Source organism: Apteryx rowi, unplaced genomic scaffold (genome assembly GCF_003343035.1).
Source record: "Apteryx rowi isolate R43461 unplaced genomic scaffold, aptRow1 scaffold_115, whole genome shotgun sequence".
Lineage (NCBI taxonomy): Eukaryota > Metazoa > Chordata > Aves > Apterygiformes > Apterygidae > Apteryx > Apteryx rowi.
Genome location: NW_020447364.1, coordinates 1,710,528 through 1,732,003, shown reverse-complemented (window position 1 = coordinate 1,732,003; position 21,476 = coordinate 1,710,528). Strand labels below are relative to the sequence as shown.

General features: G+C 37.0%; 1 protein-coding gene across 3 annotated transcripts in view; it reads right to left on the bottom strand.

Moving 5' to 3' along the window:
- Positions 1–723: 723 nt before the first annotated feature.
- MTM1 (myotubularin 1) overlaps positions 724–21,476 on the bottom strand; it is a 43,504-nt gene continuing 22,751 nt past the window's right edge. For 2 of the 3 annotated variants that reach the window (XM_026079753.1, XM_026079763.1), the window contains 9 exons: positions 16,934–17,017; positions 15,493–15,642; positions 13,596–13,784; positions 12,363–12,548; positions 11,138–11,344; positions 7,058–7,150; positions 6,053–6,166; positions 5,527–5,703; positions 724–3,101 (listed from right to left, as the gene is read on the bottom strand). In XM_026079753.1, coding sequence (XP_025935538.1) covers positions 2,934–3,101; positions 5,527–5,703; positions 6,053–6,166; positions 7,058–7,150; positions 11,138–11,344; positions 12,363–12,548; positions 13,596–13,784; positions 15,493–15,642; positions 16,934–17,017 — 1,368 coding nt within the window. In that variant the 3' untranslated portion in view covers positions 724–2,933. The remainder of the gene's footprint in view (positions 3,102–5,526; positions 5,704–6,052; positions 6,167–7,057; positions 7,151–11,137; positions 11,345–12,362; positions 12,549–13,595; positions 13,785–15,492; positions 15,643–16,933; positions 17,018–21,476) is intronic. The other variant, XM_026079771.1, reaches the window with a different exon arrangement.

Here is a 21,476-nt window from a genome sequence, read left to right as displayed (position 1 = left end):
CGGGACGGGACAGGCCTCGCCCCCCCCGCGGGCCGCTTCCGCCCCGCCCCGGCCCCACGCGCGGCGCAGGGGAACCGTTTGCTCCGCTACAGCGACGGGGTGCCCGCCCGCCAGCCCCCGGGAGCGGGACTGGCCCCGCGATTCCTGCCCGCGGCCCCCCTCCCTCACCGACCCGCTCACACAGCGGCTCCCCGGGCACCACAAAACGCTAGACTAATAACAATAATCCCTGAAGGGCCGGCAGAGTTTAAAAGCACAGCCAAGGGGGTGGCAGCCGCGGAGGGACAGCGGGGGGGAGGGAGAGAATGAGGCATACAACGCAAGGCCTCCAACAAAACCTTTCTAAATGAGTAATTAAAGCCCAGTGCAACAACTGCGTTATCGCCTTCGGTCCATGGAAGTAACAATGCAAAAAAAGGGGAACACGAAGGAGTGCTGCCCTGGTACTTCTCATCCGGTATTTAAAGCTTTGCAGACTCTGTGCTCCGCCACACCTGGAATAACCACGGTCAAGGGCCCTGCACAACACCCACGAGCGCGGCTCCACAGGGCACAGCCGCGTCCGCGCAGCTGGACGCCAGCCCGAGGCGCCAGCTCCAGCAGGAACAGCTTTCTGTTAACAGGGAGCGGTGCGCAGGCCCACCGTCACAGTAACTTTAAGTGTAGTGAGTCCCACAAAGAACACCAACGTTTTTCTAATTAATATCACTGCTTTTTACAGGATTAAAACAAATATTTTATTCATTGACTTGAAAAAAATCCAAGTGCACACATAGCTATGTTAGATTTTCGAAGAATGAAATTCAGCTGAACCGGTAATATGAAGAACAGTATACAGGTAATGAAATAAGTGGGGAAAAAAAAAATCCTTTCCAAAATGTTACACTTTCTCAAATGCAATGGGCTATCATGTAGCGTTTACACAGTAAAAACTATCAGATTTTCCTCAACTCCTCCACACCGCTCAGAGATGACACCAATGCATTCAACTCAAATACAGAAACTTTAAATATTCCAATAAAATTAGCTTTCTTTATAGGCCAGAAGCAAGTGGAAGGCAAATATACCAGAGTATGCATAGTTTTCAAAATGTAAAGTTAAAGTTTACCATCATCAATTGGGTATTGTTCTTCATCTGATTCAATGAATCCCTTTTAACATACCAAGATTTTGGGACAACAGGATTAAATGCTGTTACTTTGGAAACACACTGAAAAACATCCAAGGGAGAATGAAATTTGGAGGACAAAAATAAGTGTGTATAAGCCATGTGTATTTAGAAAATACACATGCAGTATGTTCTGAACTTCCCTGAAAAAACAGTGCAATTCAGTGTATATACTGAATTAAAGAGGTGGCATATTTATTTCTTTGAAAAAATACTGTTTCTAAAAATATTCAGATGTCCCCTAAACTTTGACTTATTTTATGGAACTATAGCTTTAAATTTAGTTTCATATGCAAAATATTTACACTTTATAAACTTGGAGAATTTCTAATAAACTATATTATATATACACTTACACAAAACTTAAATTTATACATAATCCTATTATATTTTGCAAATCAAAACTCACCACATGTACAATAATTTACAATGATCGAAGCCTCAAGCATCAAAACATCTCCTTTAAAATAATATTAGAGTCCTCTACATATTCTGAATTGCAAAGTTTCCTGGATTGCCTGAATATCATTAAAACTTCTGAGAATATGCAAAACATTAATTAAATATCAAGTAGCAAGGTTTGTGCTGTCATAAGAAGTGCTTGCAACTATTAAAAAAATACCTGAAAGGAGCAAATTAGAAAGGTTTACAAAAAGCCTCTGAAATGAAGGCTTCAAGCCAGAAATCACCGAAAGATTCAATGTAAGTGCACATACTATATGTAAATCCTGTATACTGAAGTCCCTTTAAATACTTAATAAATTCATTAACCAAAGTTAAATATACATTAAACAGTAAGCTATACATTTACAAATTTTCAACAGTATTCTGTAACTGAGAATTTTTGCCTACTTTGGTATAAAAGCTGCTCTAGATAGGCACATTTAATTTTAGAAGACATATACAAGCTTTAAGACAATTGCTGTTGCTGGATATTTAAGCAATGTCCCCATGGGTCTGTTTTTAATTATATAAGCTTTTTTAGAAAACCGTTCTTATTCTGTATTAATCCACAGAACCAATACAGCCAACACTGATAACCTGTGATATACTCTAATGTTCAACAGTTAACCAAAATATGACTTCTCAGAATCCAGTTCAATTTTCATGTTTAAAAAAATTAATATAAAAATTAGATTTTTCTGTGATTGATACCTACTGAGCAATTTGAACTGTTTAATTAGAAGTATATCAGAGAAATTCCTTCCATATTTTCAGTTAATTTAAAACAGGAAAAAATTGGGATCCTCACATAACCGGAACACTTCTGTCTGAAATCTTAAGATATAAATTACTTTTGTCTCAGGTCCACAGCCTTATTCCTAAAAGGATCACAGACATACCTAATTTTACACAATGTGAATATTCCTATTGACATCAGCATGTTTATTCACAACATGTAAGATTGAGCATGCATTTCCTTACAGGAATATGACCTAACAGTGCCATAAATTAAAGCATTATTACAGAAACAATAAATCAATTTTAATTGTACCAGACTTTCCAAAATAACTCTGAAGTACTCCATAACTAGAAGTTGGTTATTAATGTTCCCAATCCACAGGTTCTGAAAGGCACGTAATTAAAGAGTCGGTTTTGAGTACTTTGAAGTCCTCCTTAAATGAAGACAGTCTAAAATATTTTGTGTTAGGACACAACCCAATGTCACAATCCGATGTAAGGCATTAAAACATTTGTCTTTATACTACACGCCTATGCTAATCACCTCTTGCTATTACAGCGTAGAAAGAAGCCGACATTTTCTTCAAAAATGTGTTTGTACTTGGGACATCATTTGCGAGGGAGAGGCTGATGAGGCTGATGAATTGGGTATCTTAGAATTATTTGTGATCTGTAGTTCTTCAAGTCTCCTCATATAATCATCACGTAATGCAAGGAGCTCCATGTAACGCTGTTCCACTGGATTTGGCTGCTAGAAAGAGATCCAAATTAGTCTTTTATTACTTTAGTCTAGCTACTTCCATACATTTAGGGTTCCATCCCGTATTTGCAGTTTCTGACATATCTATCAAGGGGTGGCTAAACAGAAATATCTATTTCTATAATGCAAGAGCATTATATTTGAGCCTTCTGTGCTCAAATTTTCTTGATCCAAAGAAAAGTTTACTTCACACAAAACAGTTCTTACTATCTCAAAAAAATCCACCAGCACAACTTGTTCCTGAAGCATACAGATTCTCTTCTTATTACCTAATATCTTGTGCAAAAGAGGTATGAACACACAGTCTTTAGCTTTTCTCCTCTTGACTTAGAAACAGATTAGATTCCAGAGGTTAGATGTCTCATCTTTTCCCTAAAAACAGAGTTTAGCCAGACTGGTGATCTTAGCTATGCTGATCAGACTAAGATAAAATACATGTCTTCAGATTAAGTAATTTCCCTTACTGATGGTGTTTCAGTTTTCAATAACAACTTTGCAACTATGCACAAATAAATCAAATAAATGAAAAACTACTTTTATTAGTAAAATCTGTAAGTAGACTTGAATGTCTTTAGAAGTCAACTGCCCTAGCTTTCAGAAGATTATTCACATCAAGAGCAGCTTAACTATTTCCACTTTAAACTTAGATTCCTTTTCACAGATAGAGTGATGAAACAAATGGAGAAGAAGTGTTACAAGTGTCCAAGACTGATACAGAGCCTTAAGTTACCTTCAGCTGTATATTTCTCTCAAGGAGCGGCTGCTGTTTCACAGATAAGTGCTTGTAACAATTTTATCAGCAGTACAGTTTCAGCAGCAAACTTAAACCCTCTACCAGTCCCAAACCAGGTACACCAATGCCTCTTATGCACACCTTTCAATATGAGCCCTAGCTAAGGAAAGCAATGAATGTGGATCCAACTTCTGTAGTTGCTTCAGTGACTAAATGTAGTAAGATCATTAGAGATGTAAGGTTAATGATGTTGCTAGTAACAGACCAGATCCTTCCTTAGACTGAAGTCTGATGTCCAACATGCTTCTAAGTAATAGCACTAAGAAAGGTCCATCCCAAAAAGTTGTTTCAGGCCATGGGTCAAACTATTCAGTCACTTAAAAACATACTGCTTCATCTTCACTTATGTGCAACAGAAGAAATTTTGCTGATTTTTTTTATATGTAAAAATGGTGAAAAATGAAGGACCTTTGGCAGAAGCCACAGAAGATTAACAAATGTGTTTGTATTTCTAATTAGAAGCTTCTACTGCCAAACGCCTTTCCTGGATAATGGCGAAGAGCATTTTAAAGTAGATTTATAGCTAATTTGCATGCTCTATAATCTTTACTTTCTAAAATAAATCTTTGGTTTCACCTCTTGCAAAATGCCATCACCTTTCACAGCAAGCAACAAAAACTTTAAAATGAGAACTTCAAATTAAAACTGGCAACATCCTTGTAAGAAAATATAGTATACTGTCTGGCTTTCTTCCAGCCTCTAGAGTTTTGTAAATAATACAGGAGATCAACTGCAGAAAAGGAACTGCATTGCTTGATAACTCGCGATTCATTCCAGGGGCTGGACTGTGAACACTGTTTCTGTCAAGGAAATTACTCCTCTTTCTTCTTCTCCTACTCAGAACTCTACAACTTATTAAGAAGTATAAATAAGTTTTCGTATACTGTATCTTTACATGCTCCACTGCCTAGATTTTTAGCAAGTTTTTAACAAAAATCAAGTGTCCGTATATCAATTAAACATTAAAAAGCACAAAACTGAACTATCTGTGATTTGATAAAAGCTTCTCTGGGTTTCCAATCTTATCCACTTGTATTATCAATAAGAGCTTTCATCCAGTGGGTAATCTGTGTAAACAATTTAGGTCAAAGTTCTAGCAAAAAAAAAAATTTTTTTTTTAAATCTTGCCATAAGCTACCAATACAAATTATTCTCAAATGATTCTTATCTTAAAAGGAAAAATACTGCATAGATCATCCTAATTTGTAAAAGACTACACTGTCCTGGAAAAAGGAGAAATACTAAGCAAATGTGACAAGCGTGCTTGTGATGCCAATACTAACTCTCCAGTGATCACTATTTCTCAGCATTGTCATTCATCTTTTTGTATCATTAAATGCTCTTAAAAATGCCCCTCTCTTCCCCTGGAAAGGAGCTAGAAACAGTTTTCAAAAATGACTTCATACTAAGCAGTGAAATAAGCTCAATGTTCCAAGAAGAGAGTTGGGAGATGTCAAAGAACAGAACCAAACAATCATTTTCACATTTTTCTCCCATCCTTAGAAATATAATATTAAGAAACCCAAACAGATTACAGATACTATCCTACAAGTTACAGTCATGAAATAAAATCCTATTTCCAAAGTCTAAAAGCCTTTCATACATTTTAGATGGTTTACTTACTTGTTGCCGAATTCTTGGGTTCCATCTGATGTAATAATTGACCCAAAGTTCTAGGTGACGCATACTGGCTACTGGATAGAGTGCTCGATTTAGCTCTTTAGTATAAAAAGGATTGGTGAATTTAGATTTTTCACTGTTTATCAAAGACCACAATGACAATGTTTTCTCAGTCACTTTCTAAAATGAAAATGAAATACAAACTGTAAATATTTGCACAGAATTAGCAAGTCCATCACAGAAGCCATGGTTGCATTCTAAAAATAATAAACTTCTGATTCAATTAGAAGCCTGATAAGTTATTGTATTAGAAATATTCCAAAAACAGTTCTTGACAAGTGTTTTAGTGATTGCATAGTCTTTAAGCTACCAAAACCAAACAAATCACCATTCAACTGCTGCACAAGCAGAATAAAGCCAGAATAAAAAACATTGTGGCACAAGGAATGTAACTGAAGCTTTCTGTAATCATCTGGAGTCAAGACAGCAATGCAATCAATGCAATTAAACAAACAGTAGTTTGACTGACCTCTTTTTCTCTAACAGATTCACTGTTGTACAAGAAAGTACCAAACCGGCAGCTGTACAAGTGATCCAGGATTGTAATCAAGAATTGCTCATTGAATTCAAAGGCTGTAGGAAACTAGCAAAAAAAGGCAAGTTTTCTTTATATTGTAAAAGCACAGAGATGCATATGCCCTAGTTAAGAGGCTAAAAAAACATTTAGAAGCCTAGATGCATCTAAAAATGAGCTTTAAGCTAATATTTTTACATGTATATGCATAACAATGTAAATGTTCAGATATCATGGTGTTCAATGTCCTCAAACTAGTCATTGACAAGAATTTCTACCCTCTCAAAAAACTGTATCTAACTGCCTTTAATTCCCCCCTTCCTCCCCCCACCAAGCCAAAACTGAATGGTTACAGTTCCATTTGTAGTAGTCAGCCAGAATACTTCCCCTAATAACATATGCAGATTGCGTTCTTAATACTGCAATACCATATAGGAAGATAAGGGTTTAGTTCCTAATTCTAAGCCCCCAAAGTACTAGGTTTGCTACTCTGTTTTGTTACTTTCTGAAAACAAAATGTTTAATTCTTAGCACTTCAGAGCTCCCAGCCTTCCTTTTCAAGCTTTGACAAAACAGAACTTGTCTTTGTACTTCCAGGAACAGCTTCGCTAAATGGTGAAATGAAGCAGACCCTCCTAAGCTAATCAGTCACAATTCCTGTGAAGACATTCTGCTGGGTCGCACCTCTAAAAGCGTTAGAGAGGCACATATCTAGAACGTACCCATCCTCATGCATGGCCGATGGGTTATTAAGCAACATGGCTAAGTCTCACATATCACTTTTAGAAATAGTGAAGAAGGATGGTATGCTTAAAAAGAGAATGTGCTACTTCTGACTACAGTGTCAGAGCAAAAAGACAGGTACGCTCTCCTCTTGCGATACACATTTTTTTAAAAGTCTAGGTTTTGAAGTCAATAATCCCCTAACAACATTACCTCCTGGAGAACGATATAACCTACCTGTTTAGACATCTGCCACACGCAATCAATATACTGGAGAAAGATGGGCGATCTGTCTGCATCGGCATGATTTTTATCACCATGGCCTATTCTCTGAAATGTAGCAATAAAGCCTCCTGTTACTCAAAACAGTCTATTTTATGGCCAAGACAAAGTTTCTTATTTTACACTAAAGTATTAATGCTTCTGTAATAGAGCAATCCAAACTTCTGATTTCAAAATTAGTTATCACACCAATCAGAAGAGATTCAGATGCAGAAAACCATGGCAAAACTATTCCAAAAACATCCAGAAAAGCCCAAGGTGACAATTGGCCCCATTATAAAAAAGTGCTAGTTAGACAAGCAGAAGCATTTAAGCATCCATACCATTGAAAATAACAAGGATAAATTTTGAATTATATTGACATAATCCATCTGTCAAAAGCTAAGTCATACACTTAATCTTGTGTAATTTAAGCCACCAGAAAACCCAGATCACCAAACTCCCCAGATAGATTCTCCTCTCCTCCTCCACACTTGAACCTGAAGACTCACTATGAGTTAGACAGTGTATGTGACTGAATTCAAAGAAATTTTTTGTGTTTTTGATAGAAAACTAACACACATTCTAGAAGAAAGTTTGGATCAGCTGTGTTACTCTGAGGAGTCCTAAGTAACAATCAAAGGAATTTTCCACCACAGACAAAAGGTAGGGTCTGTAAAAGAGGTTTGCTTCCCTTTCACATTTGATAGCTCAAAACAGATAAGAGGTTTGGGGAGAGGGGGGATTCTATTAAGTCCTCTAATTCTGCTTGAATATACTTGCCTGGAGGAGACAAAGGAAGAGCTGTTGAACTAAGACGTTGTCTATCTGTCTGTAAGACGGTGGGCTTAATCTTACAGACATGAAGAATGATAAAACCAGTACTCTTCTCTGTAACATACAATGATTTGCAAGATAACTTAAAATAATGGAACTGAACGACAAAACTAACTGAAGAATGTGAGGGACTGTAGCTAGATTCAGTCAACAGTAGCAAATTATCAGAATACTGCTATAGGCAATACAAACTGGCTTCCTTGCTCTCCAATTTTCATGGTTTAAAATAAGTGATACTTGCCAGCAGAGTCCTACTTGAGTTCACTGAGGAGTGAAAAATCTTTCTACCTTCACTGCGGTTAGCAGTTTTAGGATCTTGTTAAGGATTTGTATACATCTGAGTATCTTCCCATTTATATATGGGAATATATCTAATATTTTTTAAATTAGAATTCATCATTAGAACAATGACATTCCACACAGCAAGCTATTTTACCGTCTGGATATTGCACTAAGTTTACTATACATAGAAAAGGTGGGGTAGGGAATTCTTTTCCACAACAAAACTAATTATGAGCTTCATTAGACAGAAAACACTGACAGGACAGACTAATCGGTCAAGATCTACTAGTTATTTTTAAATACAATATCCTATATTGCAGCTCTGGTAACCTGAAAATACGAAGCTTCTACAGGCCAGCTTGTTCTAACCCAGATGGAACATACGAGAAACATCCTGCTCTTCTGTAACCTCCCACTTGAGGGAAGGCATAACAAAAAGTTTCGAGGGGTGAGTTTTCGGAAATGCTAACTGCACTGAAGTGCCAGCTCTTACTGGTAGTGCCAGTTCTTTTTGGTAGTTCTTATACCAAAAACGCAGTTCTATCAAACATCTACCAAACATAAGCAGAGCACATATAGTTTTATTTTTCCGGGTTGCATTATCAGCTCTCCCTCTACAGAACATTCCAGAAAAGAAGCATCTTCACTAGAAGCTAAGCAACCTATCAACTCAAAATATACAGCACAAAAACACAGCACATGGCTAAATGAGAATAGCTTCAGCCATTTCCAAAGAGTTCTACTTCAAAGAGCAAATGGTGGTGGTGGTGGGGGAAACTTATTGAAATCAGTTATTGCTGCTACATTGCTAGATGAACCCATGGACTGAGCTAGTCACCTGGAAGAGGTCTAAAAGTCCTACCTCGCTAATAGGAGGAAAACAACATCTGTTGAGAGAGAAAAAACAGCTTTGATAACTCAAACTAAAATTCATGGTTTAATAAAAAGAATTCTAGATGATTCACGTTTATTAATAATAGTTAAGGACACACAGATCTAAGCTTAGTGTCAAATCATAACATGATCACTAGGCTGCAAGTGTCCTAGTGATACAATCTAATTTTATCTGCATTATAACTGCAATGTTTTTAAAAACAAGATAAAACACAATGAGAATAAAAAGGCAGGCTGATGTTTTCCTGTGGTTATACCAAGGCAGAATACTTCAAAGGGTATACAAACATCACTACCAGAACACTATAGGTAAAACTGGACTACAGTAGATATCATTCACATAATCAAAATGCAAATCTTCCAAGCTTCAAAGCAACTCTAGAATGTCAGATCAAAGACTGACGCAGCCTACAAACATGTTTAATGGTGAAGTGAACCATGCTGAGTACCTACACGTGAACCTACAAATGACTGAGATGCTTTTATAAATGTAAAATAGGGCATGAAATACACACATAGATATGTTTTTCATTTCCTGATTTTATCAGATTGCCTATTTTTCCGATTTTAGGAATATTAAGTAGTACCTTTAGAATATTCTACTGGGGACAAAGTTCTCTGTACAAATAACTTCCACTGAAGGTGTGAAAACTTCTTACTGAGGGTTACAAGGTTCAGCATTAACACCAGCGCTGTAAAACTCCCAACTTACGCTGTATGTCTACATATTACAGCACATGCTCCCTGGAAAGGCAACCTGCCTCCCCAGGCCCTCATTTAGATTTCCTACTTCGCCCCTTGGAATAGTTGCCTGAGAGTTAATCCTCAGAAAAGATGTTATTGTCACCTAACAAAGAGGTGAACAAAAGTTCAAAGGCAATTCTCAACTGGTGCAGACTAACTTCTTGCAGTTGGACAAAAATCCCAGGAAAAGACAGACAAGAAGATGATACCAATTTCTTTCACTATCGATCCTTTTTTCTCCTAGCTAGAACTCATTCTACCCCTTTGCACTTTAAAGCAGGATGCAACACAAACTATCGGAAGAAGCTAGCACTAAAATACTTCAAGAAAGGGTAGGTTTATTAGCTGAAGACATGATGAAACCCCTAAGAACAAAACATGCATATCCCAGTTAAAATATCTTATTTGCTGTTGTAGAAATTAATCTAAAAGAATATTCTGACTGGAATTAATTTACCTGATCTGGTCAGTCTATAAAGACCTCAATCAACTTGTAGAGGCTGACAGCTCTTTGCCCAATGAAGTCTTTCAGAAGGGTCAGTTTTATGCAAATTAACTTATCAAATGGTTAACTGCCAAGTTTAAGAGAAGTTCCACTGAGACAGACTCTGAAAATTTTCCTGACACAGAAGTGCTAGACTTTGCACAATACATGGGTAGGGTATGGGTACGATATTAAGGACTTGCTACAGACAATTTTTACTTAATCTTCTAAGCATCTAGAAGATGACTGATCAGAACTAGACCCAGCATTATCAATGACAGCCCACTGATAGCTATTATGACAAATCCTAGAACATTTAGGAAGAAGCATTCAAAATATCACTCAAAAAACATTGCTCAGACTCATTCATCTGCCTCTTGTGGCATTCAAAATAGCACCAGATGCAGAAAGAACTATGTCTTGTGTCCCAATTTTATTCGATCTTTATCTGAAAAGTTGGGACGCTACCTTTTTTTGCCTTCTCACTTTCTTTGCTCAACCACCATGGTAACACTAGCTGTTTTGCACTTCCAAAGGGTAAAAAGAACATACACAATTAAAATATGGGGAGCTTTGTGAAGGTTTTTGTTATTGTTGTTTGAAACCGAAACAAAGCAAAAAAACATTAACCAAAAAGGTCCAAAACAGAAAGCTCTGCTCAGATTTACCTCAGATTTACCTCAAAATGTTTTGGATTAGAAAATCCAAAACAATGAAAAGAATCATCAAATCTTAATGCAATGAGTAATTTAACATTCAAAACTCCTTAGAACATCAATGTTGCACAGTCCTTGCAATCGTGTTCTAATGCTTACCGATGCAAATTTGTGTCCAAAGCTTATCCACTCCTTTTGCACCAGAACTTCAAAACCTTCAATCGTTCTGTAGTAGCTGTCTAGCATCAGCATGGCCAGCGACGTTAGCTGTGCTGTCCGGTCCCAACCATCACTGCAGTGAACTAACACAGAGCTCCTTCCTGAGGATACCTTGTCTGCCACTTGAATAGCTCCTGTCAAGACAAGCTAACAGAGGAACAGACATCAAACAATAGAGAAGATTAGTGTTATCATTCTAACAAAAATAAATTGATTTTAGTCCTTCAATTAAAGGACCCAAAGAGCATGATGTAATTAAATGGAAAAGAATTTTCTAAGAGAGAAAGTAATTTCTTCAGTAAAAATGGTGAAGCAGAATTGGTTCCCTAATCCTTTAGTAAGATCAAATTAATCTTACAGCAAATTCTTAAAACATGGGACAGAAAACAGTAACATTGATAAACCAAAGAACATAAGCTTCTTTTTTTTAAAGAAAGACGGGATTTACCATAGGAAATACTCTCTAAAAATTCTCTTTCAGCTCCTTTCTTTGAACTAAATTGCTGAAAAACCTCAGTTGTTGAAAAAAGGAACTAGCAGCCTTCTAATATGCTTATTTTACAAACATTAACTTAAAATGCACATTGTAAATAGGATTCATTACATAATACTCTAACACTTTTGCATAGCCATACTTGAGGTAAAAGGTTCAAAGATGAACTAGTAAAAGCACTGCTGAATTATGATTTAAATTGTGCTACAAGTTGAAATTTACAAATAAACTTACAAGATTTACAACAACAAACTTCAAAGTAAATTCACATAAGTGCTACCAACTATTGTAACTATTGATTCTGCAAAATACAAGTTTTCCATACTCCCGTATTGCTAGAACACAAAATAAACTAACAGTTCTCACACATGTAAAGACAGACTAACAATGCATTCCTCTATTAAATATTGACATTTGACTTGAGGCAGAAAATAAATGTTAAATTCCACCTACTGTTGCTAAGTAATGATATCTCTTAAGATACTCCAGAACTAGCTGGCATATAAAGTACATTGGGTGCTAATACTCAGTAACACTAGTTTTGCAGTTCAAGTATTAAGAGGTATTCCGCATCATGTGATATTTTCACAACTATCTCAAAATCTAATGAAGAAAGCAAGTCTGATATGTCAGATTTGGATAAACATTATTTCAAAGAAACAAAAAAGTTACCTTTATATGTTCTAACCAATGGGTTGATTCCAGACTAGACAACCAGTGTGATTCTTCCACATTAGGATAAACAATGTCTTTCAACTTCTTTAAAGATTCCCGCATGACATGAATATTATGGATGTCCAAAAAGAAGAGTTCTGCATTGGGATACGCATCTTCACTTTCATATCCTCCACCAGTTGCCTAAGAACAAGAGACCTAAAATTAACTTTGGTGATATATACACTGTTGTAGTAGCACTTCAGAGCTAGAACAGATTGAAAACCTTTTATATTGCCCAACTATAATTTCAGTTGATGGTTAAAGTGTTGGTCTCAGAAACAAGTTTTGGAGTTGCAAATGCTGGAGGATGACAAGCACTTGGGGGCTTTGTTTTGTCCAAAAGAACAAAGTACATTAAGCATAGGAGATGGCAGAAAGTTATTCAAGTTGATCCAGCTAGTCTAGTTCTTTTCAAAACCCCAAGGAGCAACACTAAAAAGGAAACACCATTTCTTCTGATCCCATTCATATTTTTGATTGCAGATTGGCACAGACATGGTTAGTCTGTAAGATTAAATATCTGTTCCGTTACTGTATTTACCAAGTATAGGCTCCTAGGGAAGAAAACATATCTAGATATCCAACATTCTGCCCGTACTGCTCCTTAGAGCGCAAGTACAAAAAAATTACTTAACATTTTCTCTCTTAAACAGGTCTCTCTCAGACCTGGTTAGGTCTGAAATGGTTCATGTAACATTTAAGAAGAACCAAACTAAGAATGCCTACCAGCAGACATGGCTTAATGCACATAGCCTTTCCAGAATATAATCTGCCCAAATACGAAGGAGAGTTTGGGCTTGTACTGAGGTGCCAAGTCATTCCAACATGAGGACGTGCTCTATAGCTCAGCCTACATCTACCTCACTTAGATAAAAACAGTGTAGAGTACAGTCATATCTGATTTCAGTGACATGCTAAGACCTATACTTGACTGATAATAGATGGGGTAAAGGATGTTGGGAAATCCACTTATGCTCCTGAACTCTGTTTGTGACCTGCTTTAGGTACTCATGTCTTTTTATGGCCTTCAGCCTCAATGCTTGATTATATGTAGATATATACACACTTGATTATGCAAATATAGCCACAGTAAAATTTGTACTGTTTCTAGAAATCTTTTCACAGACAAGCCTTCAAACTTCAAAGCTTCTTACCCCCCTTCACAAACAACACTAAACATCTGCTTACCTTGTTGGCAACTGCATTGACATTGGGCCTGGCATCATAGATGGTCAGTTTTGAGATTTGCCCATTAGCCTCCCTGATGATATCAAGATATCTTTCATCATCTTTATTCCGTTTGCCGCTCATTCCAACAAGGGGCTGACTGCAGCGCATAATAACAGCTTGATTCTCTGGATGAATCCATGACAGAACCTAGTTACATGCCAAAAAGATTAGCAAGAAACAGTTCGTTGAAAACCATACATTAAAGTTTAAATTTACATTCTTTAAAATAATTAATATGAAAATTAACACAGATTTTATTTCCTCAAAAGAATTCCCAGACATCTCAGCTTCTTCCCATTTAGCCTCATAAAACTTACTAATATCTTAAAAAGAGTTCACTCTCTTACATATTTCACTCTCATTGAAGTTGTATGCGCTTACATGGTCCAGTGTATTTTAATATTTTCTGTAAGTCTTAGGTTGTACAAGTATTTCTGAAAAAGCAAGCTGCAAATAAATACAGCAATGCCTGCTGAAACGAAGAAACAACTCAGAAGAATGAAGTGATCTTAGGAACTGTAACTAAGATGCTCTGATTGTACAAGAACAACTTTTCCCTTTTTTGAATAAGGAAATAAAATTGAATGTTTCCGCAGTAGTCTGAATCTCTCTCCTCCGCTTTAAAATGCCTTTTGTTTCCCAGCCCTCTTTACAAATAGCAGATAGCGGAGCAGAGCACGTTTTTTGTTTTTCTGAGCCAGAGGAGACTTACCACAACACGACATAGTGAGCTGCCCAGGGAACAGATTAAAGCACAAGCAATTACAAAGAAGCACCCCAAAAAGTAGGCAAAAAATTCCAGCTTTATCCCGATAAACTCTTAAGAAAGCAGATTCTCAGTGATTGACAAAATTGTAGGTTACAAAGAGAAATAACGTCAGACTTCAGAAAAAAAAATCTTCAAAAAGTATTCACTATTGAAACACAATCCTTGGCTGTGCATCTATAAACCAGAGCTGCTAGTTTGCCTGAGGGTTAATGATTGGTTATTTCCTGACAAGAATAAAATTACTGTTACAGAGGAATTGATTCTCACTGTATAGGCTGTATAAAAACCCTGCCATATATTTAGAGATGATATAGAAGATATACCTAGGTAATAAAAACTTGTGCATGCGCGTGCGTGTAGTAAATGCATAATAACCCTACCTTGTCAGTAAATACAATCTAAGCAAGTATTTATCATCTTGAGTTTCACATTTGTTTGAAAGTAATTGAGATTCAGGGCAGCTTTCTGACACTGGCTAAGAAACAACCATCTCTTTCAAGTTTACCAAGTTAAAACTTATGAGTTAAAATGGATTGTATTGTACTAGAAATTAATATATTATATAGTACTGTAAAGAGTTTATTTCCAGAGCTGCTAATAAAGATACTATTATCTCAAAGAATTCTAGCTACAGGAACATACCCAAATAAGTTACAAGGGTTTAATCTTAAACTCAACACTATTTAAAATTTTATAGAGTTAAAAAAACCCAAGAATTCAGTACAGAGACTACACAGGAGGTTTTGTTTTAGGACTGACCGTGGGAAAAATAGTTAAGTCAACAAACTAGCACAGATGGCAGCCTAAAGCTCATACTCCATTAAGAAAGGGGAATCTGCAGTGCTGGCAGTTGTTACTAGAAAAGGAAAGTTAAAATCAAAATGGAAAGGGTGACTGTTGTGGGGGAAAGCAGTGAGGCTTGGCCCTCATACTAGTTTCGAGCAGTAAAAAGGTCAGCCTATCAGAACTATTTTGTTGTAACCAAATCCAATGAAAGCATACAGTGTCGCGTTCAGCAAAGCGTTGTTTGGATGCACACTTCCAACTAATCACACAGGAAGGCAAGCTTCGTTACATAATACTCACTGGGATTCTATTTCGGGACCTAAAGGCAGCAACTTTCTTGAGGTCGTCATCCGTGGCATTATACGGCACTACTAAGAGCGATGGATACGTGTCACACAGTCCATAATGTTCATTAATGAAAGTCACTCGCCACCGTTCATTGGGCAGTCCCTAAAATGCAACACAAAGTTGTTCAATGTATTCTTGGCTGTACAAATTTGACAACTCTGTTCTTTAATTTTACATGATATTATGGCCACATGGTGGCAACAACCTACCAATTTAACCTGACTAGCTACAGTAATGAGGATTCAGAACAATAGAAGAAAAAAGATTACAAGTCCACACAGAATGGCCCACTGCTGACAGATTCAGTCTTAACCACATAGCTGTCATATGCTCCCTTACACATTCTATTCTCACTGCAAGTTCAGAAGTAGTGCTGAAACTAGTAGATGTTTCTTTAACCCTCAGACTGAGGAAAGAATATTGTTTTCCCCTCCTCCCTCAAAGCACCACCTTTCCATTTTGCCTTCAGAAAAAAAGATTAATAATGAGAGTCCTGAAAGAAAGGGAGAGGAAGTCTGATTTTAAACTTTCTTCCTTGTAGCCTGATACTACCCCGAGTTCAAAATCAGACTCAAAGCAGCCTTCTCATTAAGAAAAAAAAAAAAGACTTTTAGTTGTAGCTCAGGAAGATATTTCACAAACAGTAGCCAGGAAATTGAGAAAGACTGATAAGCTCTCCACACACACATAGTGGGGTTTGTGTGGGTGTATTTACTTTCTGTGGGGTTCTTGGGCCCCTAAACCTTGAACCAAACAGATCACATGGAAGTCTGGACACACCTTAGTCCATTAAAAATTATGAAGGGAAAAAAAAATCCAAGGAAGTTATTTGCCATATAAACATAATTAAAAAAATAATATTTTATTTTAAAAATATTTAAAACATAGTACATAAAGCAAGAAAAAAAAAAAGAATTGTAGGACATTAAGTACATCATCCTCTTTCACTGACATTTCCACAACTGCCTAAAGAGCAAGGTAGAACACAGAGGCATAGAAACAACATCCTTTTATAGTAGTTATTTATAAAATAAGCATTTTTTTTACTTCTGAAAGAATCAGACTGTATCAACTTTATATTTAGGATACTTCAGTTATGTATTTGTCACATTCTCCCCCCTCCCTGCTTAACAGCAGCACATTCTAAAAGGTATTAATACAACTTCTCTCCAAGAACAGAAGACTAACTTCCTGTGACATTCTCATTTCCTAACTTAAATGTTCCAGGTTTTTGTTATTTTACCTTATTTTTTCTTTAATCTTGCATTTCTATCTTCTCCAGTTCTCAGCTCTCTCCACAGAAGAGCTAATAAGTGAAATATTTAAACTATAATGCCTCTATTTAAGTTTTCACATATGAAAGCACCATGCAACTGTAACTTTAACAACTTACTTGTCTCCTGTATTCGCACATTGGATTATACACCATCCATCCATTTTCGGAAAACTTTTCTTCATTTGCAAAAGCAAAAAAAGGCTATAGGATGTAAAAGGAATTTATTACACCAAACTCCAGCAAAATATGAGGGCTCGTCACCAATTATGCCCCAATAGCTGCCACAAAACAGGACTGTTTCTTTCATGCCAACCCCAGCCTATCCCATTTAAATCTGATACAGAAGAGTGTAAAGAAAAGAACAAAATGTAATGAACAATACAGATATGATAGTCAAATATTGAAAATGTGTCAACTTTTAAAACAAAGTGATAAAAACATGAAAGTTAGAAAGCTTAAACTGTTGTGGAGGTTGTCAGGAGGTTGAAGTGTTGTGAAATGGTTTGTATCAGCTTATTCTCTGTACTTCGTTTCCTCCCCAAACAAACAAGCGTCTCCTCACCAACAGATCTTCAGTAGATACAGCTCTAATATTATGTAAAATATTAGCTGCCAAATTCAAACTGTAGGAGTTTTAATTGCTATTCATTGCCATTAGAAGGAGCCTTCTTTCTGCATCCCCTGTCCAATTCATTCTCACTGACAGAAATCTGGTTTACTGTAAAACTCTGAAGAGTAGAAAGTTGCCAATGAGAGTGAAACAAAATATGATGTTGATAGGTTACACTAGCCACTGCTCTTGTTTTGTTGTCCAGTCTTGAGACTTATTTATATCCAATACAGAACCCTCACTCAGGATTCCTAAAAACTTCCTCATAGCTTTTAGTTTGGCTCTACTTCTCTTCTCAACCAAAGCCTAGTGTGCCATATTGTACAACGCACCCTTTCTTTGCTTGGTTGTTTTTATAGCTTATCATTGAAACAAAAATAGTGTTTATTTTAAGAATCTTCCTCACTGAGGAAATTGATTTTGGTGGTATATAAATTCTTCAGATGCCAGCTGGAGCGTGAAACGAAGTTGTTCAAAAAGTTCAAAAAAAAAAAAAAAAGAATTTATTGTCCTGAGCTAACTGCACAACAGCGATCAGAACAGAAATCATTCAAGAGCCCATTATAGCTCATTTGTAACAGTAAAGCTGAAAGTCTCCTTGATACTCAAAGATATTAAAAAAGAAACTGAATGATAAACTGAACATCCCATATCTACATCATTTTCACAGAAGCAGACCCAGACTAACCATACCATACCAGAAAAAGGAATGGAGGAAACTTGGGAAGGAAAAAAAGAAAGTTACCATTCTAAGGTGAAATGATTATATCTATAAAGGTAAAGCAATGCTTCATAAATGCACCAAAGGTCCAGACAGACAGAGGTTTCTTTAGCAGATCATCTTATGAAGGCAGCACCCAAAGGCTTAAGGCAATTCTGGTCACCCTAATATGTTAGGCTGGTTTAACCAGTAGGCAGTTTTAATCAAAATACAAAACTGAATCCCTCCATAAAAAGGAAGGCTTTTAAAACATATTTCTTTAACAGTTGTTAACCTGAAGTTACTGCACACACAAGATACTTTATCCTATTAGTTTTGAAAAACAGACAACATGCCATATATGTACATTTTGTACAAACAGTACAGTTTGTCTGATTAGTACTGAAAGTTTTACTTGTTGCAAAAAGAGAGATTAGATTAGAGATGTGCGCACACACACACCCCGCAACTGCCTTTCACTTAAGGCTTGATTTTTTAGGAATAAATATTCTGTGAAGACGGCTTGGACTTCATTGCAAAAGTCAGTGCTGGAGTTTGAAACAGGGCAACATCCCCAGCCCACCTTAGGTCCAGCTCTCACAGCAAAAATATACAGACAATACGCAAAGAGCAAAAATGCTTCTTCTTCCAGTCTGACAATTCTGCAATGTTTCCATACAACAGAATTTGAAGTAATTTCTCAATCTTAAGTTTTTCATATATTCCTCTCTACTTAAGCAGCTTGTTAGATAAAAGTAAAATTTCCCCTCTTCATATTCCAACACAGCACAGCAGAAGAGTCAGAGTAGGAGAAGGAGCATTTAAAATACTCAACACCCATTTATACTTATTTCATACAGTTCCATTTAATGTCAAATTACAGCGCAACTTCAGTATAACAACCAATCCATATTTACAGCCATTTTAATGCTAAGCATTTTCTACCTAAGCAAACATAAGAGACATGCTTGGATACAACTGTATTTTCTTGCTTCTGTCAGTACAAGCCATATTTAGCACACATTTGTACCTTGCTTTTATTTATTCTAAAGTAAGATACTGAGAAACATGAAGTAATTCCCATAAAATACCATATTTTTCATTGAATTGGACATTTTATTATTCTGATGCACCAAACTGATGAACCCTATTATAATGAACATCTCGATATGACAAATATATTAGATCTCAGAAGGGTTTGTTACAGTGCAGGTAGCTGCACATCCTCACTAATGACCCATATATTTCTACTTGTATCCTAAATTATCCAGGCTCACAGATTAAACGTTTGTTATTTATGCACTTGTATGCTTTGATTAACTTAGCATTATTGAGGCTTTCAAATTACAGTGCACGCAGTCTGAATGCAATTTTTGCAGTGCGACAAACAAATGGAACAGAAGAAGAAAGCATACTGCTTAAAACACATGCTGTATGTGTTTGCAGTATCACTTGAAATAAGAGTTGACAGCTTAAGATACTTCAGTAAAAAAAAGTCATGGTTTAGTCTTGTGTCTACACAAGTTCCTTCATGTTAGCTCCCCTCGTCTATACACACTCCTTTAGTTAGGATGAAAACAGGAAAGTCACTGAACTGTCCTACAGACGTTCAGTATAGACCAGCTAGGCATATATTTATATCCTCCAGGGTGTGGAGGGAAGAGGAAGGTCAGAAGCAAACCACGCAGTCAGCTACAGGAACTTCACGCCTCTACAAAGAGGTAATCCCCTGCTGACTTCTCAGTGCATCATCATCAACACAGACAAGCCCTTCAAATGCCGAAGTGTATTAAAAGCTTGGCCAGTTCCGCTCCATACCTTACTTTCCCTCCAAATCTCTGACACTTCCCTGCTAGATCCTCCATCTTCCTCAGCAACACTTCAAATGCTTTGAGCCTCCACCCTAGCCTCTGCTCTGGTTGCTCCACACACCTTTTAGCTTCCCTCCACACACACACTTCCATTCCTCTCCCCCCTCGCAGTTCTGCCTCTCCAATGAAAAGCGTGACTCCACAGCTCCTGCTGCTCAGCCTGTTTTCCCAGGAATTAAATCTATTGTAGCTTCATTAGATGCGTCCAAATTAGACAGAAATGGTCAGAAATTTGAAAAGAGCAAGCCTCCATGCAGACATTCAGGTTTAGAGCAATACTGCACTGAAGTAAAAGGTAACAGGCCTTTTCAAACTCTGAACATACACTGGAAAAAACACACGTAGTTCATACAGGCATACCTAAGCCAGCTCTAGGTTAGTGTGCTTAGATGGTGACAAAGTACCAGTAGCAGCACAGAGTTTGGCGTAGACTATCTGCTCAATAAACTAGTTTCAGGTAGCCAGCCTGAGCTGACATCTTTCCTCTCACGGCACTGAAAACTAGTCAAAAGCCATGCCATTTGACTAAAACCCAGATCCACCATAAGTTATACTGGTTGGTTGGTTTTATCTCACATCCTGGGTTCAAAGCAGGATGGTCTGCCATCACTTCCAGTGCCACTGAGCATAGCTGTCCTACGTATGATGCTCAGTCCTATACATCTGACTGAAGTCTATCAGCTCCTACTGCGCTCCAACTGGAAACTAGCGTTTGACTGCCATGCAACCAGATGCTTGCAACACAGGACAGCCTTTCCAAAACGAGGCAACGCTTCTTTCAATCAGCTCAAACACAGTGTAACATCCTGGGATGTAAGGGAAAGATTTTTTGTATATTATTATGCTGGCAGAACAATCTTCTCTTATCCCACCAGTTCAGGATTCAGTCACTCCGAATGCAGATAAAATATTTCCCTAACCCTATCTACTCACATCTCATTTTCTTCCTTCAGTCTGAAGTCATGGTATTTCCACATGATCTTTCTACACTAGTGTTTCTGCTCATATACTAGCTATTCTGAACAGATGTTATCTGAACGGATATGAATTATGTCCATCCTTTAATTCCCTGTTCCATGGGGGGGGGGGAAGAGGGGGAAAGAGTACCCTAAGTTTCAGTAGTGAGTAAGAAAATGAGTTATTTTCTTTATAAAATACAGAAATACCATACCTCCCCAAAACACAGCATTAGAAAGCATGACAACCAATGCCAGCTTGGGATAACATCTTGATAAATCCATTGCATTTCAGAAAACCCAAATACCAGCCCTAATTCAAAATCTGTTTCAATTCTTTTACTTCAGCTGCCATAAGAAATTGAAAGAGAGAATTAAGGAAAATATTCAAGAAGTAAGGAAGTATAGTAAATTACCACTTAGAAGACTTCTGGGGTGTAAAGCTTATGACTTTTCAATGCTTGTAGGTGGTAGAAACAAATAAAACTTATATAAAATCAGTTTAATTTACTTCTGCAAAGTC